Source organism: Crocodylus siamensis, chromosome 14, assembly GCF_052110815.1.
Source record: "Crocodylus siamensis isolate JL-2025a chromosome 14, ASM5211081v1, whole genome shotgun sequence".
NCBI classification, from domain to species: domain Eukaryota; kingdom Metazoa; phylum Chordata; order Crocodylia; family Crocodylidae; genus Crocodylus; species Crocodylus siamensis.
The window spans coordinates 8498840-8526600 of NC_143408.1; the positions used below are offsets into that span (position 1 = coordinate 8498840).

Genomic DNA, 27761 nt, shown 5'->3' on the forward strand with positions numbered 1-27761 from the left:
GTCCTTGCCAAGGGGCCGGAGGGGCTGGCAGCCTTTCTGACTCATCCAGCCCTTATCCAAAGTGCACCAGCCAGAGTGCCCATTAGTGCCCATTGTGCTGGCGCCTTGGTGCTGCACAGTCGTCAGTCAGGAAGCAGAGAGCCCCGGCCTGCCGGAAATTCCTTCCCTTTCTGCTTTCCCCTTCTCTCCCTGCGTCCCACGTGCTTGTGGAATAAATGCAAGGGCTATAAACACAGGGCTGTTTGTCTAGTGTCTCTGGAGAGGCCAGAGGCTGGGAGGGAGCCCAGGTGAACACTGACTTCATTCATTGTGGTTTTAATCCCCAGGGAACAAAGGCATTTGCACAGAGACCAGGTGCAGCATGCAGCAGGCTGCCTGCAGAGCCCTGGCTAGCATGACCTGCAGCTCTGGGACTGCTGCCGGGGACTCACTCACTCAGAAACACCCCATAATTGCTGACCCGACAAAGTCAGCCCCCTGCATTCGCTCCATCCTTAACGAGAGCCAAAAGCCTTCCCTCATTGTACCTCGCCGCTAATTACACCATTGCTTTTTCCCATGATACCAGCAACACAATGGGTAGCAATGAGCTTGCGGGGGTGGGGCTATAGTGTGTGTGTGTGCACGTGCACCTGCACCTCTACTGGTTGGCCTTGGAAGTACACAAAGGTGTGTCATAGCCCCTATACTTGTAGCTAAAAGAAATACTGTGTGTGCATGAGCTGTGAGGGCTGTTCCTAGCTGTGGACTGGGAGGAGGGACCAGCTGGTGTGGTGAAGATAAGCCATGGACCATGCAGGCAAAATTCTTCCACTGAGTCAGCTGTGGAGCAGCGACCCAGCCGTGCAGCAGTCGGCACCATGCAGTCAGAGTGCTTTCTCCCCCCAAGTCAGTAGCAAGTGGCCCCCAGCCCGGAGACAGAGGGTGCTGTGCTGCAGGCCATGGGGGAGGACTTCAGTAGGCAGCACTGTCCCCTGGCAGTCAGCGTTAGGGGGTAGGATGGGACCTCAGAAGGGGGCACCCTCCCCTCAGATCCTACCCCACCCCTCCTGAACACGAGTGATGGGCGCTTCCCAGGTGCCCGGCAGTACATGAACAGTGTTCCCAGAGCCACGTGAATGCCGAAACTGTGTCTGCCTCTGCCTGCCCTCCCCTGGCCTTTCCCCACTTCCTGGCCTGCCCTGCCTGGGCCCACTGGATCGAATGAACTGTCCAAGGGAAAGCAGATCTTTAAAGCAGGAGCGCTTGCAGAGCTCCAGCCATCCGCAGCCCCCTGCTCTGCCCGGCCAGTGTCTCTGCTCCATCCTGGGGAACAAAAGCGCCTTGTCTCCCTCCTTTCTGCCCTAGCCCTTGCCTCTGCCTCAGTTTCTCAGATATGTCCCCATGTGCATGATCTGAGGGCTCAGTCCAGTTCTGAGCAGGCAGGTGTTGCTGGCAGGTCCCTGATGGCAGCCAGCAGGGAAACTGCATGGGATGTTGGGGCTGAGCCCAGGTCCCCTCCAGTCCAGCTGCAAAGTGCATTGCCAAGGGATGCTGGCAGGTGAGGCACTGGTGCTGCCACCTGCTGGGAGGTGGCAGGGCTGCAGGAGGGGGGTCTCTTGAAAGTGTTTGCAACTCCGTTCACTGCTACTGCGGTCCTGGCTTTATGGAAAGCAGCCACTCAGCCCCTGCCAGGGTTTGGGAAATGCATCTGGTCCTTTCTGATGATTCATTCTGGCCTGGGACATGTAAGAACTTTTTCATGTCCCAAGCCAAATCAGCCAAATCAAGTCCAAATCCATGAGTCTGTCTAGAACCATAAGTGGCATAAGGTTTGGCTTTTTTCTGCCTAGAAATGCAGGCTGTATCTACTCTGGAAGTCTCTGTAGGTGGCTGGTGAATGCCACAAGAGACTTCCGCTTAGCTACGTTGGCACACTCCGGCTGATGCAGATATGCCAGATACCTCCTGTCCCCACGTGCAAAGGCTATTGCCAGCTACACCTTGTCTTTCAGGAAATGGCAAGGCAAGCCTGGCACAAAGGCTGCTTCTCCCGCCAAGTTCCCCGTGTCCACCAGGGAACTCCACTACCATTGCTGTGCCAGCACTGCCGTGACGTCAGCCATGCCGTCATGCAAACAACCCCTGAGGGTCCAGTGATGGAGAGGGAAAGAGAATAGTCCACACCAGAAAGGTTGCATGGCTTCACATCAATTCCTTTGCAAGGGTGCAGGTCCTTCACTTAGGTGCTCTTAAGCTAGAGTGAGCCTTGCTGATGGGTTTAGATGAGGAAGGTTTAGAGTTAAGCTAAATGTGTTTAAGCAAGGATCAAACCAATGTGTGTCTGTCTGGGGGATTAGCACCACTTGTAAAGAGCTGGGTTTTAAATCCAGGCTGTTCAATCAGTGCAGCTTCTCTCATGTGGACAAGGCTTTTGTCAGCTAGTCATAAACCTTCATGTCTGCTTTTATGTTATTTGACTCCAATGCCTAGCAATTACTTGGGAGGCAAGAAGCCTTTGAGGCATTCCTTATCCCCAAGCCTTCAGCTGAAGGGCCCAAAGAGCGCCCACGTAAGAGGACTGCGTGCAATGAGATTTCTTTCTCCCCATTTCCCCGGCCTCTCGTCCCAACCTCCCCCTCTCCCCAGCTAGCCTGGCTCCTATTTCTCTGCACTCCAGTCAGCTCGTTTCCTCTTCCTCCTCCCCTGTGCTGCCTCTGCCAGAAAAAGGGACATCAAAAGCACAGGAGGGACAGGCTCCCTGCACCCACTTGGGGAGATGTCTGCACAGCAAGATGCAGTGCCATGGTGCCGAGAGATATCCATGCTCATTTGCCAATTAGCAGTTTGGCTAATTAACCTTGGCAGACGGACAGACAGAGAACTTGCTTCCTTAGCATGGGGAACTCTGCATGGCACTGCAGTATGTAGACACACACTTAGTTCCCGTGCCTGGCCCTGCAGTGGCCTGGGTGCCAGGTAAAGCAGTTTCAGGGAAAGTCCCACTCAGCCGTGGTAGTGCTGGACTAAAATGTAGCGTGTCACCAGATGGGGATTGTGTATGCACAGATGCGCTGAGTGCAGGCAGAGCATGCTCACTGCAGACAAACTTTTCAGAGCAGAACTTTTCAGGAGTGCCGCTTGCCCGCTGAGCATGTGCAAAGTAAGACATGGAGGGTCACAGTTTGGCCAAACCAGGGTGATTTTTCCTGAGGACAGCCCAGAACACTGCAGGTCCCTGCTCTGAAGCATGAGAATGCTACAACTTCTCTGTTCAGTCCCCCTGAGCTTTTGTGTGGTGCCAGGCCTGGGACCAGAGCTGGGAGCACTTCCCTTCTGCTGGGATGGAGGAGACTTGACTGAGGTACTCTAGAGATCTAGGCACATCCCCCACTAGGGATCCTGCCCTGTGTTGTGGCATCCTGTGCTGGGCTAGCAGGAACTGGCTGCCACCTGCCAGTCCCTTAGTCACTAGGCTGAGCGCTTTTCAGAGCAGTGCCCCCGTTGGCGTGCAGCCCAGGTGCATGCACTTGCAAGGTGGTTGCAGGGTTCATAGTTTCATAGTTTCATAGTAGCTAGAGTCGGAAGGGACCTAGGTAGATCATCTAGTCCGACCCCCTGCCTTAGCAGGAAAGAGCACCGGGGTCAGATGACCCCGGCAAGGTGCTCATCTAACTTCCTTTTAAAAATCCCCAGGCTCGGAGCCTGCACCACTTCCCCTGGAAGCTGGTTCCAGGCCCTAGCCACCCTGACTGTGAAGTAGCGCCTCCTAATATCTAATCTAAACTTACCCTCCGCCAGTTTGTGACCGTTATTCCTGGTCACTCCTGGCAGCGCACGGGGGAACAGGGACTCCCCCAATACCTGCTGATCCCCCCTGACCAGTTTGTAGCAGGCCACAAGGTCCCCCCTTAGCCTTCTCTTGTGGAGGCTAAACAGGTTCAGGTCCCGTAGCCTATCCTCATAAGGCCTGCCCTGCTGACCCCTGATCATACGAGTGGCCCTCCTCTGAACTCTTTCCATATTGTCCACGTCCCTCTTGAAGTGTGGCGCCCAGAACTGGACGCAGTACTCCAGCTGCGGCCTGACCAGTGCCGCATAGAGGGGGAGGATCACCTCCCTGGACCTGCTCGAGATGCATCTGTGGATGCATGATAGGGTACGATTGGCCTTCTTGACTGCCTCCCCACACTGCCGGCCCATGTTCATCGTGGAGTCAATGACGACTCCAAGATCCTTTTCCGTCTCCGTGCTGGCAAGAGGAGAGTTCCCCAACCTGTAAGTGTGGTGCCGGTTCTTCCTCCCCATGTGCAACACCTTGCACTTATCAGTGTTAAACCCCATCCTATTCTCATCCGCCCACCGTTGCAACCTGTCAAGGTCAGCTTGTAGCCTATTGCACCCTTCTAGTGCACCCACATCCCCCCACATCTTAGTGTCATCAGCAAACTTGAACAGGGTGCTTTCTACCCCCTCATCCAAGTCACTGATGAAGATGTTGAACAGTGCAGGCCCGAGGACCGAGCCCTGCGGAACCCCACTGCCCACATCCTTCCAGGTCGAGAAGAACCCATCCACTACCACCCTCTGGATGCGGCCCTCCAACCAGTTGGCGACCCATTTGACCGTGTGGGCATCGACACCACAGTCTCTCAGCTTTTTGATGAGGACAGGGTGAGAGACAGTGTCGAAAGCCTTCCGGAAGTCCAAAAAGACTACATCCACAGCAACCCCTGCGTCTAATGATTTGGTGACCTGATCGTAAAAGGCCACCAGGTTGGTCTGACAAGACCTGCCACTGATAAACCCATGTTGGTTGCCCCTGAGCATGCATTCCCCCGCAAGGCCCTCCTGGATGTGTGCCAGGATAATTTTTTCAAAGAGCTTACCCGGGATTGAGGTCAGACTAACTGGCCTGTAATTTCCCGGGTCCTCTTTTTTTCCCTTTTTGAAGATAGGGACCACATTGGCCCTCTTCCAGTCCTCCGGCACCTCGCCAGAGCACCACGAGTGCTCATAGAGCCGTGCCAGGGGTCCCGCAATGACCTCAGCCAGTTCCTGTAGAACCCTAGGGTGAAGATCGTCCGGACCAGCGGACTTGAACACGTCCAGCTTCTCCAGAAGTACCCTAACTAACTCCTCGCTAACCCTTGGCCCAGGCGTGTCTCTCTCGGGGCCCGAGGGGGGCCCAGCAGGGAGGTGGCTGAACTGGTCCCTACTTAGGAAGACAGAGGCAAAGAAATCGTTAAATATGTTAGCTTTGTCATCTGGCGTGATGACTAAGTTGCCCATCGTGTCCTGCAGGGGCCCCACATTACCCGGGACCCTCTTTTTACCCCCTATGTATTTGAAGAAGGACTTCTTATTGTCCTTAATCCGGGAAGCTAGTCCTATCTCCAACTCTGCCTTGGCCCTCCTGACTGCCCCCCTACATCCTCGGGCGACTATAACATAGTCCTTCTTGGCGATGACCCCATCTCTCCATTGGGTATATGCCTCCCTTTTAGCAAGGAGACATTCCCGGATGCTCTTAGTGAGCCATGGGGGTTTATGTGCCCTCCTGCTCCCTTTGACCCTTGTTGGGATTACCTCCCTTTGGGCATGGAGGATCGTCTCCTTAAGGAGCAACCACTCACCTTCGACATCTGATTCCCTTCCCCTCTGGGTCCTCAGCGCTTCCCCAACTATCCTCCTTAGCTTGTTGAAGTCAGCCCTCCTAAAGTCTAGGGCTGTTGCCTTGCTGCAGCCCTTTGCCACCTTACGCTGGATGGTGAATTCCAGCAAGCGATGATCACTGTCTCCCAGGTGGCCCATCACCCGCAGCCCCCTCACCAGGTCATCACCCGTGGCCAGCACTAGGTCCAACAAGGCGTCTCCCCTGGTGCCAGCCCCCCACACCAGCAGGCCATAGTTTCTTCCCTAACCGTCCACCCTTGGGCCCTATGCAGAGAGCAGCCCCAGCTACATGAAGTATTAATATAACTCAGTCAGTCCATGCTCAGAGCTGAGCTGCTGGAGCCCCAGGGATGCAGGGAGCTGCAAATAATTCATAGTGCTCTCCAGCAAGTTGGAGGCGAGAGGTACAACTTCTCCCCACCCTCTCCCGCCCAAAGCACAGCAGGAGCCAGGACTTCAGAGGGACCCTGCCCAAGCCCTGCTGATGGACAGAGCAGGTGGTAAGGGAGGATGCAGGGGGTGCTGAGATGCCCCCAGCAGGGTCCTGCTGTCTGATCTAAGCAGGCTGGGTGCTCCTGGGTGCTCCACATGACCCAGCCTGCCAGAGGTCTGAATCTGTTGTGCAAGACTTAGACCCCTGTGCAGGTTCCCAGCTCTGGGATGGGGGGGAGGCTTTGTTTTCCAAGTCAGCTTGGGGAAGCTTAGGACTCCTGGCTTCTCTGCCAGGTTTTGCTATTGTCTTGTCCTGCAGTTTTGTGGGAGCTTCGTATGAACTTGTCATGAAGTCTTATGTGTCCCCACCTCTGATACTCAACAACAGGGAATTGCAAACACTTTCCTTGGGGAACAACAACCCCTAGAGAGCATTGTGCCTGGCTGATGGTCCTTCAAAGGACACGTGAGCCCTCCCGGCTGGCAGCATGGCAGTAGCATGGGGCTGTATGTGCCCCAGGGTGAAGCATCCTCACCCCAGACAGCAAACAGGCTCCACAGCAGGTAGACACAGGGGCTTGGAGGAGCCAGGGAGCATCCTGCAGGCCACCCTACAAGTCAGAGGCAGGCTCCCAGGACCCAGGCTGGGGCTCTATGCACACTGCCCTGTTCTCTCTTGTCCCTGCTGTCCTTTGCATGGGGCATGCTCCATCTGGGGTGAGGACAAGTAGGCACCTGGGCAAGGGACAAGCAAGCCTGGAGGCTGCCCAACCTGCACATACACCTGCCTTCTGCTCCCACTGGCACACCCTTTACCTTCTATTTGTTTCAACCATCTCTTCCCCTCATGTCCATGTGTCTGTCCCATCCAGGCCCTTATTCTGTAAGACCCTCATGTAGTGTGTTCATTGTCCCTGTATTAAAGTAGCTGCCTCCTCCCCGTTCTGCTCAGCACTGAGGGGTTGGGAAACTCCTAACAACTCCAAAGACAGCAGGGCTGAGCCTGTGGCAGGCCAGTAGGGGGCGCTCCTGCGTTGAGCCGCCCACCTCCCTGTGCCCGCCCACCTGCCAGGCTCCAAATGCCTCCCTAGGAGCGCCTTATGCTCGGCTGACCCCTCTCCCGGAGCACACTCGCTAGTCTGGGGGTAACATCGCTGCCACCACCCCAAGAAGGGACTGTCTTGGCCCCGTGTCCTCAGGGAAACACAGGCCTAATAGTCCGACGGGTACTCGACCCAGTACAGGCACTTGGGGCACTTCCCCAAGTCAGGGGGCAAAAAGTAAAGTCTCCCTTAGTCCACAGATCTAAGAGGTCTCTTAGGCATAATTTAGACCCACCCCTCAATAAGTCTCCCACACCAGTCAAAAAGGAGAACTTTATTGGTTACAAGGGGTAGGGTAAACTAGGGTACAGGGTTGAGCAATATCTTAGAAATCCTAGAGAGCAAACAGTGTGGCTGAGGTAGCCTTTTGATTACGCATCTGTGTTACTGCCAGCTAAATATCTAATCAGATCTCAAGTAGCTTACTCACAAGCATCTTCCAGAGGCTGGTGAAATTCCCCTCTGTAAGCAGGCGGTTTCTAGCTTGTGAGTTTGGGGTGAGAGAGGCAACTTTAGATGGTAAAGCTCCTCTGTGTCCCCTGCATGGCTGCTGCTTCACCTCATGGCCAAAGAGAGCGAGCCTCCTTCCCCCCCTGACATAAAGCCACCGTGACCTCATTCACCTGGGCCAGTGGAGGTCAGCCCCAGTTGGCTGTCAGCCAACCAATTTATAATACATCACCAGTTGCCGGGCAGATTCCAGCTCCCCAGGTAGATGCCCCTCGCCCAGGTAGCTGATGCCAGTCACGTAGGCAGAGGGAGCAGGTTTCCCCCCTCCCTCAGGAATGCAGCCAGCTCAGGTTACCTAAAGAGACCGGCTGAGGTGTGACTCCTCTGTGCTGGCCCATCTAATCACATTGTCGCAGGGCAGAGATTTTGGGGAGAAACCAAAGTGGCTTTCTGCCACAGAGCCCTTCCACCATCCAAGGGCTGAGGATCACTTCTCCCGCTCTTAGGATGCAGCCACCTGGGGTGCGTCCCAGTGGCTACTAAATATTGTACAGGGTTGCACAGAGGGATGGAGCCCAAAGCACGGGAGGCCCCTGTGCATTGGGATAGCAGCGGTGGGTTGAGGTGCCTGCCCCACCGTGGAACTTGCCTGGGACAGCTTGACTCTTGCAAAGCAAGCCTGACGAACACCAGACTCTGAATGGTCCCATGCGGCCAGCCCCCAGGGCTCGCACAACCTTTAGGCCCGCAGCACTGCCCAGTCGTAGCACAGCGCTGGGAAAAGGCAGGCAGTCAAGCTCTGAGACGGCAGAGAAACCCAGTGACCCAGAGCAATGGCTCTCTGGTTGAGTGACTCAGAGTGGGAGGCATCTCCAAAGGGAGGCAAGATCTTGCTGCAATGCCCTAGAGAAATGGAGACATTGGGGACCAACAGAGGCAAAATGAGCGCAGACCCCTGCACTGACAGGTGTGCCAGAGATCCTGCAGGCTCTGATGCCTGCCTGTGGGCAGGGCCTCCAGCCCCTGCCACCTGGAGGAAGCTGATGAATTTGGAGAGGGGTCACACAGTGCCTGGTGCTGAGGACATGGCTTTGTATCGGGTTCAGGGAGAAGTGGGGGTACATATTCTGGGAGCTGTGAGTCTGGCAAGGGGCCTGGTTCTGTACAGGGGTCACAACCAGCAGCCTTGATGCTTTGTTCCTGGGTAGTTTACAAACCTCACAGCACTGGCGCTGTGCCCACAGGCACCAGGACCTTGCCCCATTGCTCTTTCTTCAGTATTTGACAGCAGGGCCCAGAAAAAGCCAGGGTGGGAAATTGAGACCCTGAGCAGCAGGGACTTGCCCTGGTCACACACTGCTCTGTGGCAGAGCAGGAAGTGACCCAGGCCCAGACACTGAGGAAACCATGGGGAACGGGTGGCAGGGAGCCAGGGTCCTGATCCAGGGCATGGCTTATGGGCAGATGGGGGCTGCGTAGGGTGGGCAGTGCACAGGGTCCCCAGGGCCTCAAGGGCTGGGCCAGGTCTGCTTCAGAACCGGGGTTCTGCTGGGCCTGATCCTGGGCCACCTCCAGCCTCTCTGGCTGGAGGTGGAAGCAATTCCCCATCTCTATCAGTGCTTGGTGGCACTGCAGGGAGGCTGCAGCTGCTGTAGTGCAGGGGGAAGTGTTGCAGTGGTGGCTGGGCAGCAGCACCCACATCCAGCTCTGCCTGGGCTGGGGAGTTGGGTGCACAGCTCCATCAGGCTCCCCACTGCAACCCTGGGGCTGTGTGGGCGTGAGGTGAGCATGGCACAGCATGGGGTGGGGCAAGGGCAGGGGCAGGACAGGAGTGGGGGCCTGGGGCACAGTGCAGGGTAGACTGTGGCGGCTCGCCCAGCTCTGGGTTGGAGCACCTTTGCCCTGCCACCACCCTCCAGCTGAGGCCACAGCCTGCTCCAGGGCCAGTGGCCTGCACAGAGTGCAGATGCAAGGGTGGGTTTCGGGGCCTCCTGCTGGGGCAGTGCTGCCTAATGGCTCCAGGATGGGGCTTAGACCAGCTCTGCCACTGGCTGCCCTGGGCAGGCCATCCTGCTGCAGCTCCTAGCACAGAAGAGCCCTTATGCGGATCCAGACACCAGCAGAGAGGCCCCGTCCCTGGGGCCAGCTGTCTTGGGTGTGAGCACTGACCCAATGCAGCCAGTGCCCCAGGGCAGCCGGCCAGAAAGCTGCTCCTGCTCTCTGGGATGCTGGCTGCCTCCCTCCCTCTTCCTGTGTTGAGCAGGCCAGGATTTTGCTGGTGTGACACTAAGCGCTTGTGGGAAAAGGGGAGCCGAGAACTGAGGACAACTTGCCGAACAGGCGCCACTGGGCAGGGAGGACTCCCGCCCCCCCGGCTGGGAGGAGGCTGGGCTAGCCTTCGCTGCCCTCTGCCCCACACACCTTCCGCTGGGGCCACGAGGAGGAGACAGGCCTGCCCTGCACATGTTCCTTCTCTTGGCTAATTATAACAGGCCTAAACCACACCAAAGGCCTGGTCTCTGCGGAGGGTGGAGGCGATCCGCCCCACGGGCTGGGGTTCAGAGGCCAGCCCACACCGTGGGCGCCCACCCAGTGCCAGTTAACCAGGAGGGAAGCTGTGTGATTACAGAGGAATCCAGCAAATTACAGACCTCTGCTTCCAGGATCAGAGGAGGCGGCAGTGGCACTAATGGAGGCTTTTACATCCCTGCTGTCCCTCCCCACAGCTGCCTCTCCCTAGGCTGGGCTGCAGCTGGGGTTTGGAGAGCAGCAGTGACAGCGCACTCCGGTTGCCTTCGCCTGGCTGGGGTTGCCGATCCAATTGCTTCTGTCCAGATGCCCTCAGGCTCGCGCAGCCTTTGAGGTGACCATGCCCAGAGAACCTCCCCTGGGTGCTGGGGTGGGAAATCCTGGAAGCTCTGCCTGCCGTCCTCTGACATAGCGAGGGCTGAGGGAGGTGACACACCTTGGAAATTCAGGTCCTCTCCACTGGCGGATGCCTTATGGTGGCTGGAGATGTAGTAGGAGGGAGAAGGGAATTCCACTGAACAGAGAAGGGAAAGAGTTTGCATTGCAGCTTCTGAGCTGCGCTATATTTAACTCCCACTTGACACAACCACTTGAGTGACCCTTGGGAGAAAAACACTCTGATAAAATACATAATCCAGGCCCCATTCCAGCCTTGTGCCGGAGACTCCTCCCAGCCTCTCACCCCACCCCAGTGACCTGTCCGTCTTACACCTATCTTGTATATCTTGATGCTGTATCTGGGCACTTGCCGGTCTTCAGACAAGGTAAGGGGTACTTGGGCAGGCCAGATGAGTGGCATGGGGCTGGTGCATAGGCTGGAGTAAGCCTCCTGTGGCCTTGGATCAACCCCATACACTGGGATTTGGCCCCACCCCATCCCTGTACACCAGGATCAGACCCTATGCCAGGATCAGGCCCTGGGGCCCTGCCTGACCCCACGTGCTGGGATCAGATCTTATGCTCTGGGATCGGGCCTAGGGTGACCACTTTTTCAAAACGGAAAGACAGGACACAAGCCTGCCCCTCCCCAACCCCCAGTTCCTCTGCCGGGGAGGCACGGCTGGAGCACAGCTGAGCAGAGAGGAATGGGTTGCCCACTGCAGGCTCAGGACTCCCCACACTGCTGCCTTTCCCCCAGGAAGCCACGCTGCCATGGCAAGGCACCCCCTGCCCACATAGCAGCAGTGGGGGGCACAACTCCACACCAGTGCCACCCCCGCTACAGCCAGGCAGGCAGGGGGACCTCACCATGGTGGCACGGGGAGCCCTGAGACCGCAACAGGCAGCCCATATCTGTCCCAGCCCTGCGTACAAATCGGGGGGGGGGGGGCACATGTCCCCCCCTGTCCCCACAGGGGGCACACACAGCAGCAGGGAGCTGGCCCCATTGCTGCCCCCTGGACAAGCCGCCCACTCTACACCCAGGCCTCATGCCCCACCCTGGCTGAGCAGCATCCCCAGCCTCAACCACACTCCCTCCCTTGCTGTGGTGGCCTCAATCTGCCTCCCCCTCCTCCTTACAGACTTACCTGCAAGGAGCTGCTCTCTGCGCTGCCTGGCTGTGATCCCGGCTATGTGCATGCATGCAGGTGCGCACATGCACGTGGCACCCCTCCCCCAGCCCCAAGCAGCATTCCAGGGGCAACCTGCCATTTCCCACTATTTTCCCTGGCAAATGGGAAACCTGGATCCCTGCATGATATCGCAAATCCAGGACAAATGCTGTCCCAGAATCGTGCAGTCCTGGACTGGGACTTGATGTTCTCATTCCAGGACTGTCCTGCCCAATTAGGGATGGGTGGTCTCCCTAGTCAGGCCCTATGCCACCCACACCTGGTCCCTTGTGCCAGAATTGGGCCCTGCATGCCAGGATCAGGCCCCATGTTGCCCCTACCCAGCTCCACATGCTAGGATTTGGGCCCACTCCACCTTGTACACCCAAAATAGCCTGCAAGGCCCTGTCTGTCTGGCCTGTGGAGCTCCCCACAGGTCTGGAAATTAGTAACGGGAGTGGTTGCACTGCTCCCCCACCACTAAATTTAAGCACCTCCGCACTAGATGATTGCAAATGATCCCTTCTGGCATTACAACCTGCGGGGAAACCTTGTTCTTACCCCTTTATATAGATGCCCCACAGCTTGGTGACAGAAATGGGGAGACTTGGTCCTGTGGGCCAAAACAGCCTGCATGTTGCCATCTATGATTTGCCAAGATCCCAGAGGCCCTTGTAAGCTCAGGGCTGCCAGCATCCCAGGCCAGGACCCTGCACCTGGGCTCTCGGGGCTAAAAAGGAGCCCATTGCCAAACTAAACCATCCGCGGCTGGCAAAGGAGCAAGAGGTGCCTGTCCCCACCCTGGGCCATGGGCCAGAAGGGCGCAGCTGGTCAGGCCCCGTCTGCTCTGGCCAGTGTCCCCCTCATGCAGGTTTCCCAGGTGTTTCCCTCGGAAGCCCCTGGGTTGTCACTCCTGAACGTGGCCTCAGAGGTGCGGGGTGACGGGGAAGGCCTGCTCCTGACCTGATCTGAGCTCTTGGGCATGTGGGTCTGCAGGGCTGAGAGGTGAGAACTGTCAGACCAGCTGGGAGGGGGAAGGCTGGCATGGTACTGGTGCTTGCTGGCTCATGTTGGTGGCTCTGGTGGGCCGGAGTCAGTGCACTATAATTCCCCATGAGCCTCCGGGGAGACAGTCCTGGCCCCCGTTCTGCAGTGATTATCCCTGTGCCCCAGTCATAGCAGTGAACTGTGTCAGAAGAGGCCAAGCACAGCAGGGGGGCTGGTGCGTTCCCCTCTGCATGGCAGGGCACGCTTGCTGCGTGGTCGGAGCCTCTGAGATCAGAGTAGGGCGGCAACAAGGTCCCAGGGCAGCTAGATGGGGCGTAAGGCTCCCATGGGAGAGGGAAATGTAGTTAGCCACGATAGTCTCAAGTCAGGCAGGCCAGGGTGGTGCTACTGTGGCAGGAGGGAGATTTGCCATCTCGGGGAATATTTAAGCTCAGATGCATGCTTCTTGGGCAAGACGTTCTCCAGCTATTGGACTAGAAGCAGCACCGAGTTCAGTGCAGCCTGTGGCCCAGGCTGGGCAGTAGGGCCATCTAGAAGATTGCAGTAGATCTTTGCAGCCATGACACCCACATATGCCCGGCTGTCTGTCCAGATGTTTGTGAGGCCCTGGGTACGCAACGGTAACTTGGTGTATGCTCACAGCCTAGTTCTGAGGCAGGGAAGGGTTAAGTCCAGTTACAGATCATGGTGCCCGTCTCCGAGGTGATCAGTGCTTTACAAAGGAGGTCGGCATCTTTGTCCCTACCACAAAGACAGGGAAACTGAGGCACAGGAAGGGTGACTTGGCGGAGGGGCTCAGAATGGTATTCAGATTCCCGGAGTTGCTTTGCAGCGCCCGAACCCGCCTCCCTAACAGGCAGCCCCTTCCCTCCTCAGAGCAAGGGGGAACCATGCAAGCCAAGACCCAGCCCTGCTATTTTTATCCGCTTCAGCGAGCCTTGGCAGCCAGACACTCCTGCCCTTGCAGCGGGTCTGGGTGAGAAGTGGGGGGCCCCTGTCCAACATGCCCTGACTTCAAAGTGAATGAAAGAGCACAGGGGTGAGGATGTGCAGTGCCTGCTTGTGAACATGAAGGGGTGCTGGGGGTGCAGAAGGCAGGGGAGGAGACCAGCCCATGGGAAGAGCTGTCCAGGCTGCTCGTGATCTGCAGCTGTGGCAGACTCCAGCAGCAGGCATGGGTCACCGTGTCCTGCTCGGTGGGGTGGATGCCCTCCCCAAGTGGGACAGGCGCTGTGCTGGGGTTTGCTCCCTCTCTCCCTAGAAGCCTCCCAGTTCCAGGCCTGCCAGCAGGCAGAGCTGCTCAGGGCACCCCAAACCTCAGAGTATGCATACATGCCCCTCACACCAGTGGGGAAACTGAGGCACCAAGCCAATAAGGGACTTACCCGCATAGAGCCATGTCTCCCTTCCCCAGTCAGTGCCCGCCTCCCTTCTCTCTCCCTGCCCCTCTTCTTGCCCTAATGTGCTCTTGGTAGCACAGCTGTGTCGCAACTGCCTGCAAATGGCACAACACCCACAGGCTCAGGCCTGGATCAAAGTGGCAGCTGGCAGTGCCAGTGGCCTTTTGCCCCTACAGAACGACGGCCGGTGGGAGGGAAAGGGGGTGGCAGGAGCAGGCAGCAGGCAAATCGCTAACATGAGCCTTTCTCTTTTGTTTCCCTTTCTCGCTGCTTCAGTCCTGGTACCTAGGATAACTGCAGCTGCCCCCTCCTTCGCCTCCCTCCTCCTCTGCTTTAGGCATCCCGAGAGGAAAACGTACCACAGGACCAGGCCCAGCCTTTCGGTGACGACGGAGAGAGCGAATTCACAATGATGACGACGACAAACACACAACGTGACAAGAAAGGAAGGAAGGAAGGAAGAACGAAGGGAAAGAGAGAGAGAGAGAAAAAAAAAGGTTCAAACCTTTTTAGAAACTAAAAACCAAGAAAAAAAACCCCTAAAAACCAAGCGAGCCCCGCGTGCACACATGGCCGCCCAGGCAGACTCGCCACAAACACTATTTGTCCCATCGGTCAACCTGGCAAGAGAAGCAACGCAGTTCGTCCCATTGGCCGTCTCCGCAGCCACGGCGCTGGAGTCTTGCTGCCACTCTCCAAAGGGTTGTTTATGCAAAATTGTCTTTCTCGTTTCCTGTTTCATTTTTGCCTCTTGTGAATGAAAAAGAACAAACCGCGCCGGGCACCCTCGCCCGCCCCGCAGCAAACTTTCTACTTCCCGGGAGGGCTCTAGGAACGAGACGGCGGGTTCAGAGCACAGCGGCCAGTTGCTTCTGAGCCCATGGGCGCCGGGTGGGTCAGGAGATCTCTCGTTAGTGCTGTCGCTTCCCGCTCCACCCCAGACACGCTGCAAACAAGATGCCTCCGGCCTCCCGCTGCCCCAGCGTTCGGACGACATGTACACCTTTCCTTTGTTTTTTCTGAAATCCTCTATGCCATTAAATGCTCTTTGGGGGCAGGAGTGAGCGACATCCCCGCGGGACTCCTTGGAGCAGCAGTATTGCAGGGATGCAGGGACACGGCCCCTCTCATCCTCCCACTTCTCCAGTTGCCTTTGTCCGTGACCATCTACGGAAGGGGAAGGGGATTCCATGACTCCTGCCTCAGGTCTCCACCCTCAGTGCGTGCGTGGGGAGCAGGACCTGGGTTCAGCAGCACCCCAGCCCCATGCTCCCGGTCAAGGGCAGGCTGGCCGTGGAGCAGGGCACTGGGCTTCGGTGAGTGGCATTTCCACAGCTGGGAGATACTGTGCGACGGGCATTGCAGGGAGGAGACGGAGGGGAGGGGCACAAGACTTGTGATGGGCACAAGTGGGTGCAGCAGGAGGGTAGGGCAGCCCACAAAGAGCAGAGCATACTGCTGTGTGGATTGGCATGGCCAGGCACTGCAAATTATCACTGGGTCTCAAATCCCAGAGGTGAAATTTCTTAATTACAGATTAACGACTGCATTATGGAAACTCCTGGAATCCAAAATTCCAGACCCTTCCTCCACGGACAATCAAGTCCACTGGCACCTCCCCCACTCTTGCCCCACTCCAGACCTGGGACAGCCACAGTGTCCAGGGGAAGCGGGTCTGTCTCTGCAATGCCTTCGACACAGCAGAAGGAATGAGGCCAGGGTTGGGTTCCTCCGCAGTGCAGCATGACGGCTCCGCCACCCTGCCCCAAGTCTTGCCAGGACCAGCACCTGGCCAGGGATGACCGTGGCGCGTGGCTTCCGTGATGTAGCCTGGTGAGCTTCCCATACTGTAGCTTTCCATTTGCAGCTCCTGGCAAGCGCAGGCCATGTCTCCTGCTACCACAGTTCCTTCTGTGCATTTCCTTTGTGCTGGGGCAGGGAGGTGAGGCGGGGACAGACTCTGGGTTGGTAAGCTGTAAGAGCAGCTCGTGATGGGCCAGGGCCTGCTGTCATACTGGAAATGAGACTGACTTAGGCTAAGGCCTGTCCCTAAATGGCAGGTCTGGGCAGGGCGAGACAGGCCAGCTGGGTGGGAGGGCTGGCATGGGACCTGGGCACAGCTGTATGTGCAAAGCTCTGCGTGCCAGTGAGCAGGGACTGTGTGGGCTGGGGGCAAGATGGCTGTGATTGTGTTGCACATTTTGTAGGAAATGCACTTTGAAGAGGGAATGATAGCAAAGCCCATTCGTGGCACCTGGTTCCCAGCACTGGCTTGCTGGGACAGTTTGTAGAGACAGAGTCTTTCTCCCTGAGAGGCCACGCCGCAAGCAGACAGCCCCCCTTGCGGTGGCAAAGTCAGCCTTTGACTCCAACTCGGGTTAGCTAGGGGTCCTGTGCTCTTACCTGCAGGGACCAGAAGCCCCCCCCATCCAGCTCGCAGGCTCCCCTTCCCCACTGTGAGCCCCTCCCTGCTCAGCCCTGCTGTGAGGTGATGCCATCACATTCCCAGCAACCGCAGCTCGGAGGCAGAAAGCCGTCACTGACTGGTTAAAGTGCCTGAATTTTGTATCCCAGTCCTCCTGGTTTGGAAAGCTCACACCCCACGGAGAGTAGTGCGGTGGGAAGGGCCAGGCCACCAGGAGCTGTGGCATCTCCCCTGGCCTGCAAGGGCCTTGCATCTATCCTTCTCCCCATAGCGTTAATGAGGTCCCTGCACACGAGGCAGGAAGCCAGACTGAAACACCCTTTGCCTGGCCTAGGCTGGAGAGCACCAAGTGCAGATATACTGGGGGAAATCAGTTGAGTTCAACTCCATGAGCTGGAGAGCCAGGATGTGCACCAAGCAGGAGAGACCACCCCAGCACAGGTCCGATGGGGCCTCACTCCCCCAGACGGTCACGGATCATGAATCACAAGCAGTACATCAGACAGACCTTCTTGGTTGATCTTGGGGACAGAACAGCACTATCCGGCTGGCTGCAGAGGCCCAGCTTCCCCGTGTCACACATGCTGCACCAACAGAGACCAGGGCATCTGGCCTCACCATTTGTCAACTCATTTTGCCATGAGGGACTGGGAAACTCCTGCTTCCTGCCCTCCCTGAGCAGAGCTGGCCTGGATGGAGCAAGCTGTGGGAGGCAGAGGCACCTGCATGCTGTTGGCTCCGCGGTTTGCTCGTTGCAAGACAGAGACCTGCGACTTCACCTGCCTGGCAGGGCAAACCTCTCCATTGTTCTCTCTTCCTGCCTGTTTCCTGCCTCCTAGGCTGGCACATGGATCCCTTGCTGTGCCAGGGCCCTAGAAGGTGTCCTTAGATGCCAAGCAGCTGGAATAAAGCAGATGAACCCACTTCTTCGCAGACACTGCCCAGCACATGATCCTGGACAGCTGGCAACTCCTGGGCTGAGAACAGCTTTTGCTTATTCTCTGGACCTGGGTTTTGGCTTCGATCATTGCTGCTGCGAGGAACAGGTGCACGGTGGTAATGTTGCCTGGGAAGCCTCAAGGATATGGCAGGGATGGACCCAAGGCCCCTGCCAGGATGCGTGGGGTGGCTGGGAAGGGCCCATCTTTGTGGACATGCCAGCAAACAGAGTGGCAGCAAAAGTGACCCACTGAGCCAAACTCTGCTCTCAGTCACACAGGCTTACTTTGCACAGTAACATGGTGCAGCAAAGTCTGCACAGGGCGATGGCCAGGGTCTTCAGCAACCAAGGACACAAAATCCTGTCCCCCTGCTATGCCTGAAGCCCAGTTCCTGCCCAGGCACTGTCTCATCATGGAGAAGAGCAACGCTGGACACTGACCGAGCCGTCCGTGGGCTGTGACGGGGCCTGAGGGAGCAGATCCGCTCTCCTCCCTCCCTGGCCCACACACTGGTTAGTGCCTTAGACCCCAGGAGGATGCTCGTGGGCTGCCCCCAACCACCCCACCCACCACAGGGCCAGGGGCTCCTCCCTAGGGCTCTCCTCTGCTTTACAGAGGCTGCAGGAGACACGGGGCTGCTTTCCCCCTTCTTCCTTCCCCTAGTGACCCTGAGGGAGAGGAAGGGAGATTCAGCAGCAGGACTGAGGCACCAGCTCTGCAGGAATCCAGCAAACCCCACTACCTGCACCCAACCTACAGAGCCCCAGCACCAGGCCAGCCCCCAGACACCGCAGGGCTGGGGAATCCCAGACTTAATCATGTCAGTCCCTGGCCTTGGGACTATCGAGGCCGTTTGGGAGGTGGGGAAAAGGTTCATCCACTCACAGCAGGGCTGGCACTTACCTGCCCACCTACCCTTGGTGAAACCCTGACACCCCCATGAGCAGTAGTGTCACAGCCTGTCCCCAGTTCACCCCCTGTGCCCCACTCCTGAAAGATATCCCCAGGCCAGGGCCCCTTCTGCAGCTGGGCCCATCACCCACCCGCCCTGCTTTCTGCCAGCCAGAGCCAGCCAGCCTCTGCCCTGCTCCAGGGTGCTGGATGCTGCTCTTCTCCTCCCTGTGCAGGGGAGCAGGGAACATGGGGATGCCACCACCAGCCAGGCCACATTGACTCCAGCAGTGGTGAGGCAGGAGAAGGAAAGAGGTGACAAGAAACCTGAAGGGGACAGCAGAGGAGAGAGGGCTGTGCAGGCTGATGGCAACGGAGCAGATGGGCGAGGGGAAGGAACTGTCCCCATCTGGGGGCCAGGAAACATTCAGCCGCCTCTACGCCAGCCTGCGTCCATTCCAGGCAGGTGGTCCACTCCGGTCCAGGCACCTCCCACCACCTGTCTGCAGAGGGCCCAGCATCCACTTCAGGCAGTGCCAGGCAGGTTCCCCCTGTGCCCACGAGTCATCCCAGGTGGGCAAAGAGCTCCAGTGCCAGTCCGTCCACCGGCCAGCCCGTGGCTGCACCTTGAGTCCAGTCCAGGGGTGCACAGACAGATCCAGGCCCAGCTTTGATACCTGATCAGTAACTGGGCAGGAGCGGAGGCTGCAGTAGGTGCCGACCTCCAAGAGTCACTCACAAACGCCCCGCCACCTCCATGCCCATCAGAGCCGGGCTCCCACTCAGGCAGTGCGCATCTGTGCATCGTGTCCCCAGTGGCATCTGGGTGCTGATCCCAAAGGTGACACAGCGAGCTCCCCTTCGAATGAGTCCCTGAAGCCCAACACAGAGGGATCCAGCTGCTCCTCTTATGCAGGTACCCGTGGCTTTGTAAGCAGCATTAAACCAAAGGCTGAGTCGCACAGGAAGGACGTGCGGCAGCTCCTTCCCATCCAGCTTCCACTCTGCTCCCTGCTTCCCTGGAGCTTCCAGCAAGTCGCTCTGCCGAAGCGCCCAGCCCCGGTACGATTCCTGCAGCTCCCAGCACCTGCATCCCAGCCGGACACCGACCACAGCCAGCACCAGCCCTGGGGAGGGGACCCTGCTGGATCCCAGCCCAGTTTTGCAGCGGAGAGTTGAGCAAAGGGCTGTCACGTAGGCCCCACTCTACGCCAGGCACCTGGGGTCAAGCCACCTGATCCCAAGCAGCTATATGCATGGTCCGTCAGCACTGCAGAGCCCCGAGGACCAGGGCCAGCTTAACAGGGGAGGGGCAGGGGGAAGAGGGGCCCCAGTGCAGAGACCCCTAGTGGAAAGGCCTGATGCAGGAAGTCAAAGAAAAGGGCAATTGATGGAGAGGGGGGAAAAAAGAAAAAATTACAAAAAAAAAAAATTACAAATAAACTGCATGGTGCTTTAACAGGAACTCATGTGACCTAGCTCAACCAATCAGCGAATGGCTGATAATGTGCATGGCAGACTGTATAACTGGCTCTACCTTCCCCCCTTCCAAAATGATGTATAAAAAGAAAAAAAAAAGTGAAAAAAATCCATGTTTTCCTAATTTGCACGAAATTTTATACCACATGATGTGCCTTGCCTTCGAAGACTAAGTATTAACTCTACTGATATCACTGCACAGGAATAACTGCATGCACTGGGTCTCGTAGTAACTAAAGGGGGGATGGGACATGTTGCCATTTGTAAAAACGTTCACAGTTCAATTTGGGGCTGTTGGTTTGTTAACCTTTTTTGTTAAACCGTGTGTTCGGACACCATTGGGAAGATTCCTTGTGGCTCGGAAATATTGTGATATCATCGCAATGTGCCAGACTCTCGTCTCAGCAACACCGGCGTGAATCCAGGGCATCTCCTTTTCGTCCTGCTTTTATCTATTTTATGCCCTTCCTGGCCCTGTTTGCGGCTACTGGAGTTACTCCGGTCTTATGCCGTGATAACCCCATGTGTGTGGATGGAGTTACTCCAGTGCCACCCCAGCGTACCTGAGACGACCGATCTGTCTGCCCTCACTGTCATGTTATTTTCTAACCAGGCACCTCCATATTGGCAGAAAGGATAAAGAATAAATGACTAAGGAACTTTATTGGGTTTCCATCAACGTGGCAGCGCTTGACACTGATGGACTCCCAGGTGCAGTGTCGGGGGCTGATGGCAGCTGGTCGGGATCGAGCGCCTTGTCCCTCCCAATTCGCTCCAGCCTGCTGGTGCCATCAGCCAAGGGGATCTCTCCATATCGCCCTCAGCCTTGCCCTCCCTTGCCCAAACAAGGAAATAGCTGTCCATAGTAGCCATGTGCATGTTCCCTTTCTCCTTGTGTTGGGCAGAGTTGCCAGACCATCCCTTTTCTCTCTGTTTTTTAACAGCTTCCCCTCGTATACGTCTTCCAGCTGTTAATACAAAGTGCATCCTGTATGGAAAAATATGCAATACCTGTTTTGTCTACAGTGATAAATCTTTTAGCTAAGGTTCTCAGTGACTGATTACAAACCTGCAGGGTGCGGGCACGGGGGGGGCGGGAATTTTCTTCTGGTGGGGTTTTTGTGCAGGGGTGGGAGGGGAGGCGGGATTTTTGCATTGTGTTCCTTTTCTTCTTTTCCTTTTGATTGACCAAAGCGAGCAAGCATGGCCATGCACAGGTGGCCAACACCCTTCCTCCCGGGCGGATTAGGGAGGAAGGGGAGGTGGTTTCAGTTGTGGTGGTGATGGAATTTGTCGTTGGTATTAGCGCGCTGTTTCTTTAAAAAGGGCAGATGTCTCCGAAGGGGGTGGGACTAGAACCCTGGAGATCAGCTGTGAAGCACCTGGCCACTCCCACACCCGGTCCCGAGTCCCAGGATCCAGCGGGGGGGAATCATTTGGATCTTCCCGGCAATCTTAATTTGCAATCAAATCAATTCGTTTTGTTGAGAAGAACAACAAAACCCTGTTGAGGTGCCCAGCGCACCGGTTTGCTAAGCTGAGCGGGAGCTGGAGATGCGGCCTCGCCAGCTCCAAGAGGCAGCATGGGCAGCAAAGGCTGCAGTCCGGTCCCTGGACCCGTTTCCTAGGAAGGGCACGGCCACATGCTCGGGGCCCAGGGCCTGCGCTTCCCAGTCTGACGGCGGGGCGGGACGTTTTGCAAAGGACAGGGGTTGCGGGGGGCTGGGCTGTGGGGGACCCGGCGGGGTTGCGTTGGGCTTGGTGTGGTAAGGCAGGGAGGAGAAAAGCAGAGCAAGGGGCAGGCAATGCGGATGGGAGATGTCTTAGTGCTGAGTGTGTCGCCTCCTTCCCTGCAGATGTTCCCATGCAGACTCTGGGGGCTGGGCCTGGGCTGGCCAGGCCGCCTGGTCTTCTGCAGAAGCATCTCCCACCTCCCCACGTTGTCCCAAAGGGCCTTCGGGCCTGGGGCAGAGCTGTCTGGGAGCGGCAAAGCCAGGAGAAGGGAGTTCTGCTGCAGCAAGGAGCAATCGGTGGGCTGTGGCACTGCCACCTCCCCCTCAGGCAGCTGAGGCCCTGGTCAGCGATGCTGCTACCACAAAGCACTTACCATATGCAATCCACATTTGCGTGCGCACTTCTTTCAGGCAGGGCTGAGGCTGGTTTGGGGCTAGGGTAGCAAGGGGAGTATTGAGGGGGCTGTATGAGCTGTGTGCCCCCCACCCAGGCTCCCCAGGCCCTGGCACTCGGGGCTGCCCAGGTGCTCTGTTGGGCCCTTTGTCTTGCTCTGCAGGGACCCGCTCTTGTTAGCTAGTCAGTGCATCCCTAAGGCAGAAAGAAAACCTGAAAGCACCTTTTGTAATATAGAGAAAAAACACAACAACAAAACCCATGCACATGTTTCCATGACACTAGCTGGAGCGGGATGTTCCCATCCCCCAGGCACCTCACAGCTCTGGCATCCTTTTGGTCATTTCTTTCATCTCCAGGGTTTCCTTTCACCAGGAGTTTACATATTCTTCTGATTTCTGGGGGCACGGTGGGCCTGAGTCGACCCCTCTCGAGGCTGGGGGAGGCTCGGAGGCTCGGGAGTAGTTTAGCTTAGCTGTCCCCCCATCCCATAGCCAAGGACATGCTCTTCCCATATCCCCACGCACAATCAGAGGTGGGACAGCCCATGTCAGGGGCCAGGGTCAGAGACTGGCTTAAGAATTCATCATAATGTTGGGCCTTGCTTTTTGCCGTCTGGATCCTGAGTCCCCCAAGGGATGTCACACTTGCCCCAACATGCACCCACCAAGGCTAAAATCTCACCCTTTCATTTTAAATAGGACCTGGGATTCTCTATATCCCCGAACCTCCTGGAGAGGAGAACCGGCCTGGTGAGGTCCATGATTACAATGGCACCAATGGGCAATGCTGGATACAGCATTCAGCAAGGCCCCAACCCCCTTCTGGACATCACACTGCAGGGCCTGCCCCGCTGCCAACACCTGGCCCCAAACTGTGGAGTCACACCTGATTTACAGCAGGGGAGTGAGATCAGGGCCAAACCCCCCTCACCCCTGCCCCTACCCTGGGAAGGCACAAATGACTGTCCGCTGCAAACCCAGCAGTTGTACGGACACCCCTGAGCGAGTGGTCACCCTTGTGCTCAGGTCTTGTGCTAGACTTTTGTTCCTGTTGGGCCCAAGCAGCCCTTGAAGTGAGGCCCGGAGCTCACGGGACTGCAGTGGTCTTGCGCTGGCTTTCTGCAGAGGGGTAAACTCCACCCCAAAAGAACAAGCTCTGTACAGACTGGGTCTAAACATGGGGGCAGTCAGTTATCACCCCCCTTCTGGTCTCTAGATGACCTCTACATTGCAGTCCAACCATGAGTTGAAGCCAGTAGAGATGCCTTCAACCAATGGTGCATCCACAGAGGCAAAAGTGCCGGAAGCCACCACGCTAAGCACAGGAGACTCCCTCCATTCATGCAGCATCTCAGTCAGACACGCACACACTCCATGAGCAATGTCAGCCGGAGCCATTGGACATGGAAGAAAAACGTGGCTTTGTTTTCGGAAGATGTTTTTGCCGGCAGCGTTAGGTAGCGGGGTGGGGAAGGGGTGGGATGAGCCATCGTGGTGTTGTAAGGACTTTTACTTGTAGAAAGCTCTTCTTTTTTTTGTGTTTTGTTTCGTTTTCTCTCTCACTTTTCTAATGATCTGTGTTGAGTTTCCATGCTGTGGGCCGGACGGGCAGGCATTTGAAGCAAAGGACGGCGGGATGCATGCTTTGGGGGCTTGGAAAGTCCTTGGGAGACTCCTCTTTATGCAATGTGCAGTATTGTTTTCTGCAAGGACAATGCAACGCGAGTAGCTTTAGTTTATTTTAAAAAAATGCAAAAAAAAAAATTGCTGATAAAAATGTTTAAAATGATTCAATTTAAAGCAAAAAAAAAAAAAAAAGACAAAAAAACCAAAAAAAAAACAAAACCAAAAAAAAAAAATCACATGCAACCTAAAAACAAACGCAAGTGAGTCACATGCCTGGCGGGGACGGACTCTGGCGGCGCTGTGGCAGCCCAGGCTGGGATGTAGCATTGTTAAAGAAACCCTTGACAACAATCCAATCCCTTTAGTGCAAGAGATACTGACACAGCAACTTGATTTGTGTTCTTATCGAGGAAAACAAGGGGTGGAGGTGGGGGGCACTGGAGCTTTCTTGGTGGACAGGGGACGGAGGATGAGAACGTGCATCCTACCCAGATATCTCTCCCTCAGCGCATCTGATCTGGCTGTTCTCCTCCAGTTGTACCTGCCTGGAGACCAGCTCCAAACTGCACTTGAAGGCAAAACTCTCATGAACCCAGCTGGAGTTTGGGGGGCGGGCAGCTCATACCTCTAAGCCTTGGAGCAATCTTACCACGTGCAGTAGATCATGGCCGCGGAGGGAGCGGCAAACCAAGCCAGGCCAGATATCTGCTGGGCATGTCTCCACTCATAGCTGTCAACTGCGGCAGCTCTGCTGGTGACAGCTCTTGAGCTAATGGGACCTGGCAGGTCAGTGCTACCCAGATTCCAACCCCAAACCCACAAGCACCGAGATAAAGCACTTAATTTTTGTTTGGTTGTTTCAAAGACAGCAACAAAAAAAATCCCTACAGAGAAATGCACCTTAAACCAAATGGTCCTAAACATCCAGACAGGCACTATTGGCGCTCCAGGAGCACACAGATGGGCTGGTTGCCTGGGTAGTTTCTCATTGCCTGTTGCCAAGATGGTGTCCACCATGAAAGGAAAGCACACACCGCCCCCTCCTCCATCCCTGGGAAAATTTGCACTGTTCCACTCAACACATTTTTTTTCCCGTCTTGTAGCTACGCCCAGCCACAGGGCCCACAGAGGAGCACACCTGACACCGCCTACCGCAGCACTAGGGGGAACCCCAAGCAGGGGAGGCATGGACCATGTACAGCCTGGGAGGTCTTTTTGGGCTCCAGTGTCTGGGACTGTACAGATCACAGATCAGGCCTCCCAGGTGCAGACCTGGATCCAAACTCAACCAATGTCCAGGGTTGGACAGGCCCTGGGTTGGGGCTTCAGCCTATGATTGAGAGAAGAGCCAGGCAGGAAGTTTGCATCTAGATTCAAGCTTCCTGCAGGTTTGGGGGCTGTTTAGACCTGAGGTCCTGGTCCAGGCCCATCGTTGCTAAAGACTAACAGGCCAATTGCACTGTTGCTTGCACTGCCCCTCTGGGGGTAGCTCTGCTGACCCCAGTGGTGTTACACCTGCTGAAGACCAGTGTAAGTGAGAGCAGCAGTTGGCCCACTGGCTTCTCCTCCCAAGGGGATGAGCAGCCAGTGACCTGCTGAGGACCCCCCCACCCACCCGCTCCCATCAAGATGTGTCACTGAGCTCCGCCTGAAGGGAATATGCAAATTCCATCCCAAATCCATCTCTAGTTTCTTTTGTATCTGTTTTGGGGGGGTTCTTTTCTTTGGGGTTTATTACTTTTTTCTTCTGTGACTTTTTAACTCAACACAAGGCAGCAGGGAGACCCTGCAGAGCAGACATCACTGACTGCAGTAGATCATCAGCATGGGATGTTGGGTTTGGTTGTTTTTTTCCCCTCCGCCGTGTTGATGCAATCAAATAGCTCAGCCATTCAAATAGACAAGTAGGTATGCTCACAAGGATCTCTGGAAATATCTTGGGTGGATGAGGGTCTTGGCAGGGGAGACGGAGGGAGAGAAGGAATTGTCCGTTGTTTGTCGGGAAGGGTTGTGCTGCGGGACGTTGGCTGGAGAGGGCAGGGAGGGGTGGTAGAAGAAGACAAGCACGGTGGCCACCACCGACAAGCTAAGGGTCGTGTTTCTTGAGACAACCTCCTGGAACTTGTAGCTCTTCCAGAGTCTCTAGACAATCAGGCTGGGCGGCAGCATGCATAGCCTTCACTTGCATGGGGGCTGGTGGGACATGAGCAGAGCTTCTCCGTTGGGTTCTGAGCAGTCGAAGGCCAGCTTCCCCAAGAGACAATCCCCGGCCTCAACAACAGGTGGCAAGGGAGATGTGGGAAGAGAAACGTCCCTCCCTAAGGCTCCCGGTGCCCACCCTTCAGCCTCCCTAACCCTGCCAAGCAGGACCCAAGCGACCGCCAATCAGCCGTAGCTTCCATGCAAAGCAAGGTTAGGCACGATGCTTAGTTATTTCATGCACTACAGTTTCTCGGGAGGGGTCCTCATTTGTTGTTGTTGTTGTTGACTTCTTTAAAAAAGAAAAAAACTAAAAAATGTTCTTGTGATCTATAAATAAAAAATCCTGTGTACATATATATATATATATATATATATATTTAAAATATATATATATATATATATGGTGCTGCAGGGGCTGAATCTCAGAGCCTGGGGAACCAGGCACCATGTGAAACGTACTACAGCTCTCCAGCCTTCTGCCTCCTCTGCGGAGAAGATGATGTGGCTGTGTTGTTTTTATTTGTGCTTGTTTCTTCTTGGGAAGGAGTTGGGCAGGCAGGACTTGTGCATGCAAAACCGAAGAGTAGACAATCCTCAATGTCCCTGTGGCCCTGCAGACAGTCAAGGTACTTTAAATTGCAAAGGAAGGTATATGTATATATATTCCCTCTCTTCCTCTCTCTCTCTCTCTCTTTATATATATATATATATACACACATAGCTATATTTTTTTGTAATATGAGTTTGAAATTGCTGCTTTTTGTTTCTTTAACTTGCACATTCATCTTGGGGTTGGTCCTTGGGTTTTTTGGTATTGTTCGGCGCGAAGATGCTTATCCGCCCCTTGCTTTCAAATTCAGCTTTGTTCCTAGGAGATGGGGGCAGATTCTCAGCTGGCATAAAGGCCCTGATGCTCCAAAGCATTTCTGCGCATGCGGGTCCCCATCCAACCGAACGCAGCCTGTTACAGCCCAGCCTTGCTAGCGCGGCACGTCTTGTGAGCCTTAAGCACATGCTTAAGTGCTGTGCTTAGGAGAAGCAGGCTGCCAAAGAAGGGCCAAGCGCTGCTTCATGGAGGTCAGTGTCACCATCCCCATGTATCAAGTGAAGCCTGTGCATTGCTCTTGCAGGAGCAAGGGCTAAGTCAACAGAGCAGTTTATCCCAGCAGAAGGTCTACCTCCATTCTCTTACCTTCCCCTCTTCTCCCCCAAACAGGTGGTTTCAAGGGTAGAAGTAGAACTTTTTGCATTAAGGCCCCTTTATTGGGCAAATCTGGATCTTTATGTAAGCGGAAGCATTGGAATGACTACTAAGAACATCCGTTCCCCGCCAGGCTCCCCCACCCATTACTCAAGTGCAAGTCCGTGCCCAGCTATATCCCTACCGGGGTTGCCTGGGGCTTCCCTGATTCCGTTTTGGACCTCCCGAGGTTCTGCATGCTCCAGAGTCCTGTTTGTATGGATGCTGAGGATGATGAAGGTGATGGTTTTACACACACACACAAAAAAAAGAAGCGACCAGCAGGAACCTGAAATACATCAATACCAAAAATTCTGACAAAGTAGTGCCTCTGACTTCCCTGCTGGTCTGACTTGCTTTTTTTTCCTGGGTTCCCCTCCCTGCCCTGGAGTTTCGGGTGGGGACAAGCAGCCAGGGTGGGATGTTTGCTTGTATGTTCCACACACTGCACCGCCTCTGTCCAAGAGGAAGCCCTGCTTCCCTTTCATGCCATGCTGTCAGGAAGCGGGGAAAGGGGCAGGGGCCCAGCAGCTGAGCGGAGTCTCCTTTTCGTGAGACCTGGAGGCTCTTTGTAGCGAGAACCCCCAGGGTTCCCCTCCAGCCTCTCCCTTTATAAAACCTGGGATTTCACTTGCGGGAAATTCTGTTTTTGTGAATGGCGGGACAGAGTAGTTGCATAAAATTGGAGCTGACAATCG

General features: G+C 55.9%; 1 protein-coding gene across 6 annotated transcripts in view; it reads left to right on the forward strand.

Moving 5' to 3' along the window:
- The window catches only part of NFIC (nuclear factor I C), a 130853-nt gene extending 110863 nt beyond the window's left edge, over positions 1-19990 (forward strand). For 5 of the 6 annotated variants that reach the window (XM_090027871.1, XM_090027874.1, XM_090027870.1 and 2 more), the window contains one exon: positions 14407-19990. In XM_090027871.1, coding sequence (XP_089883997.1) covers positions 14407-14543 — 137 coding nt within the window. In that variant the 3' untranslated portion in view covers positions 14544-19990. The remainder of the gene's footprint in view (positions 1-14406) is intronic. The other variant, XM_090027876.1, reaches the window with a different exon arrangement.
- The last annotated feature ends 7771 nt before the right edge of the window (positions 19991-27761 follow it).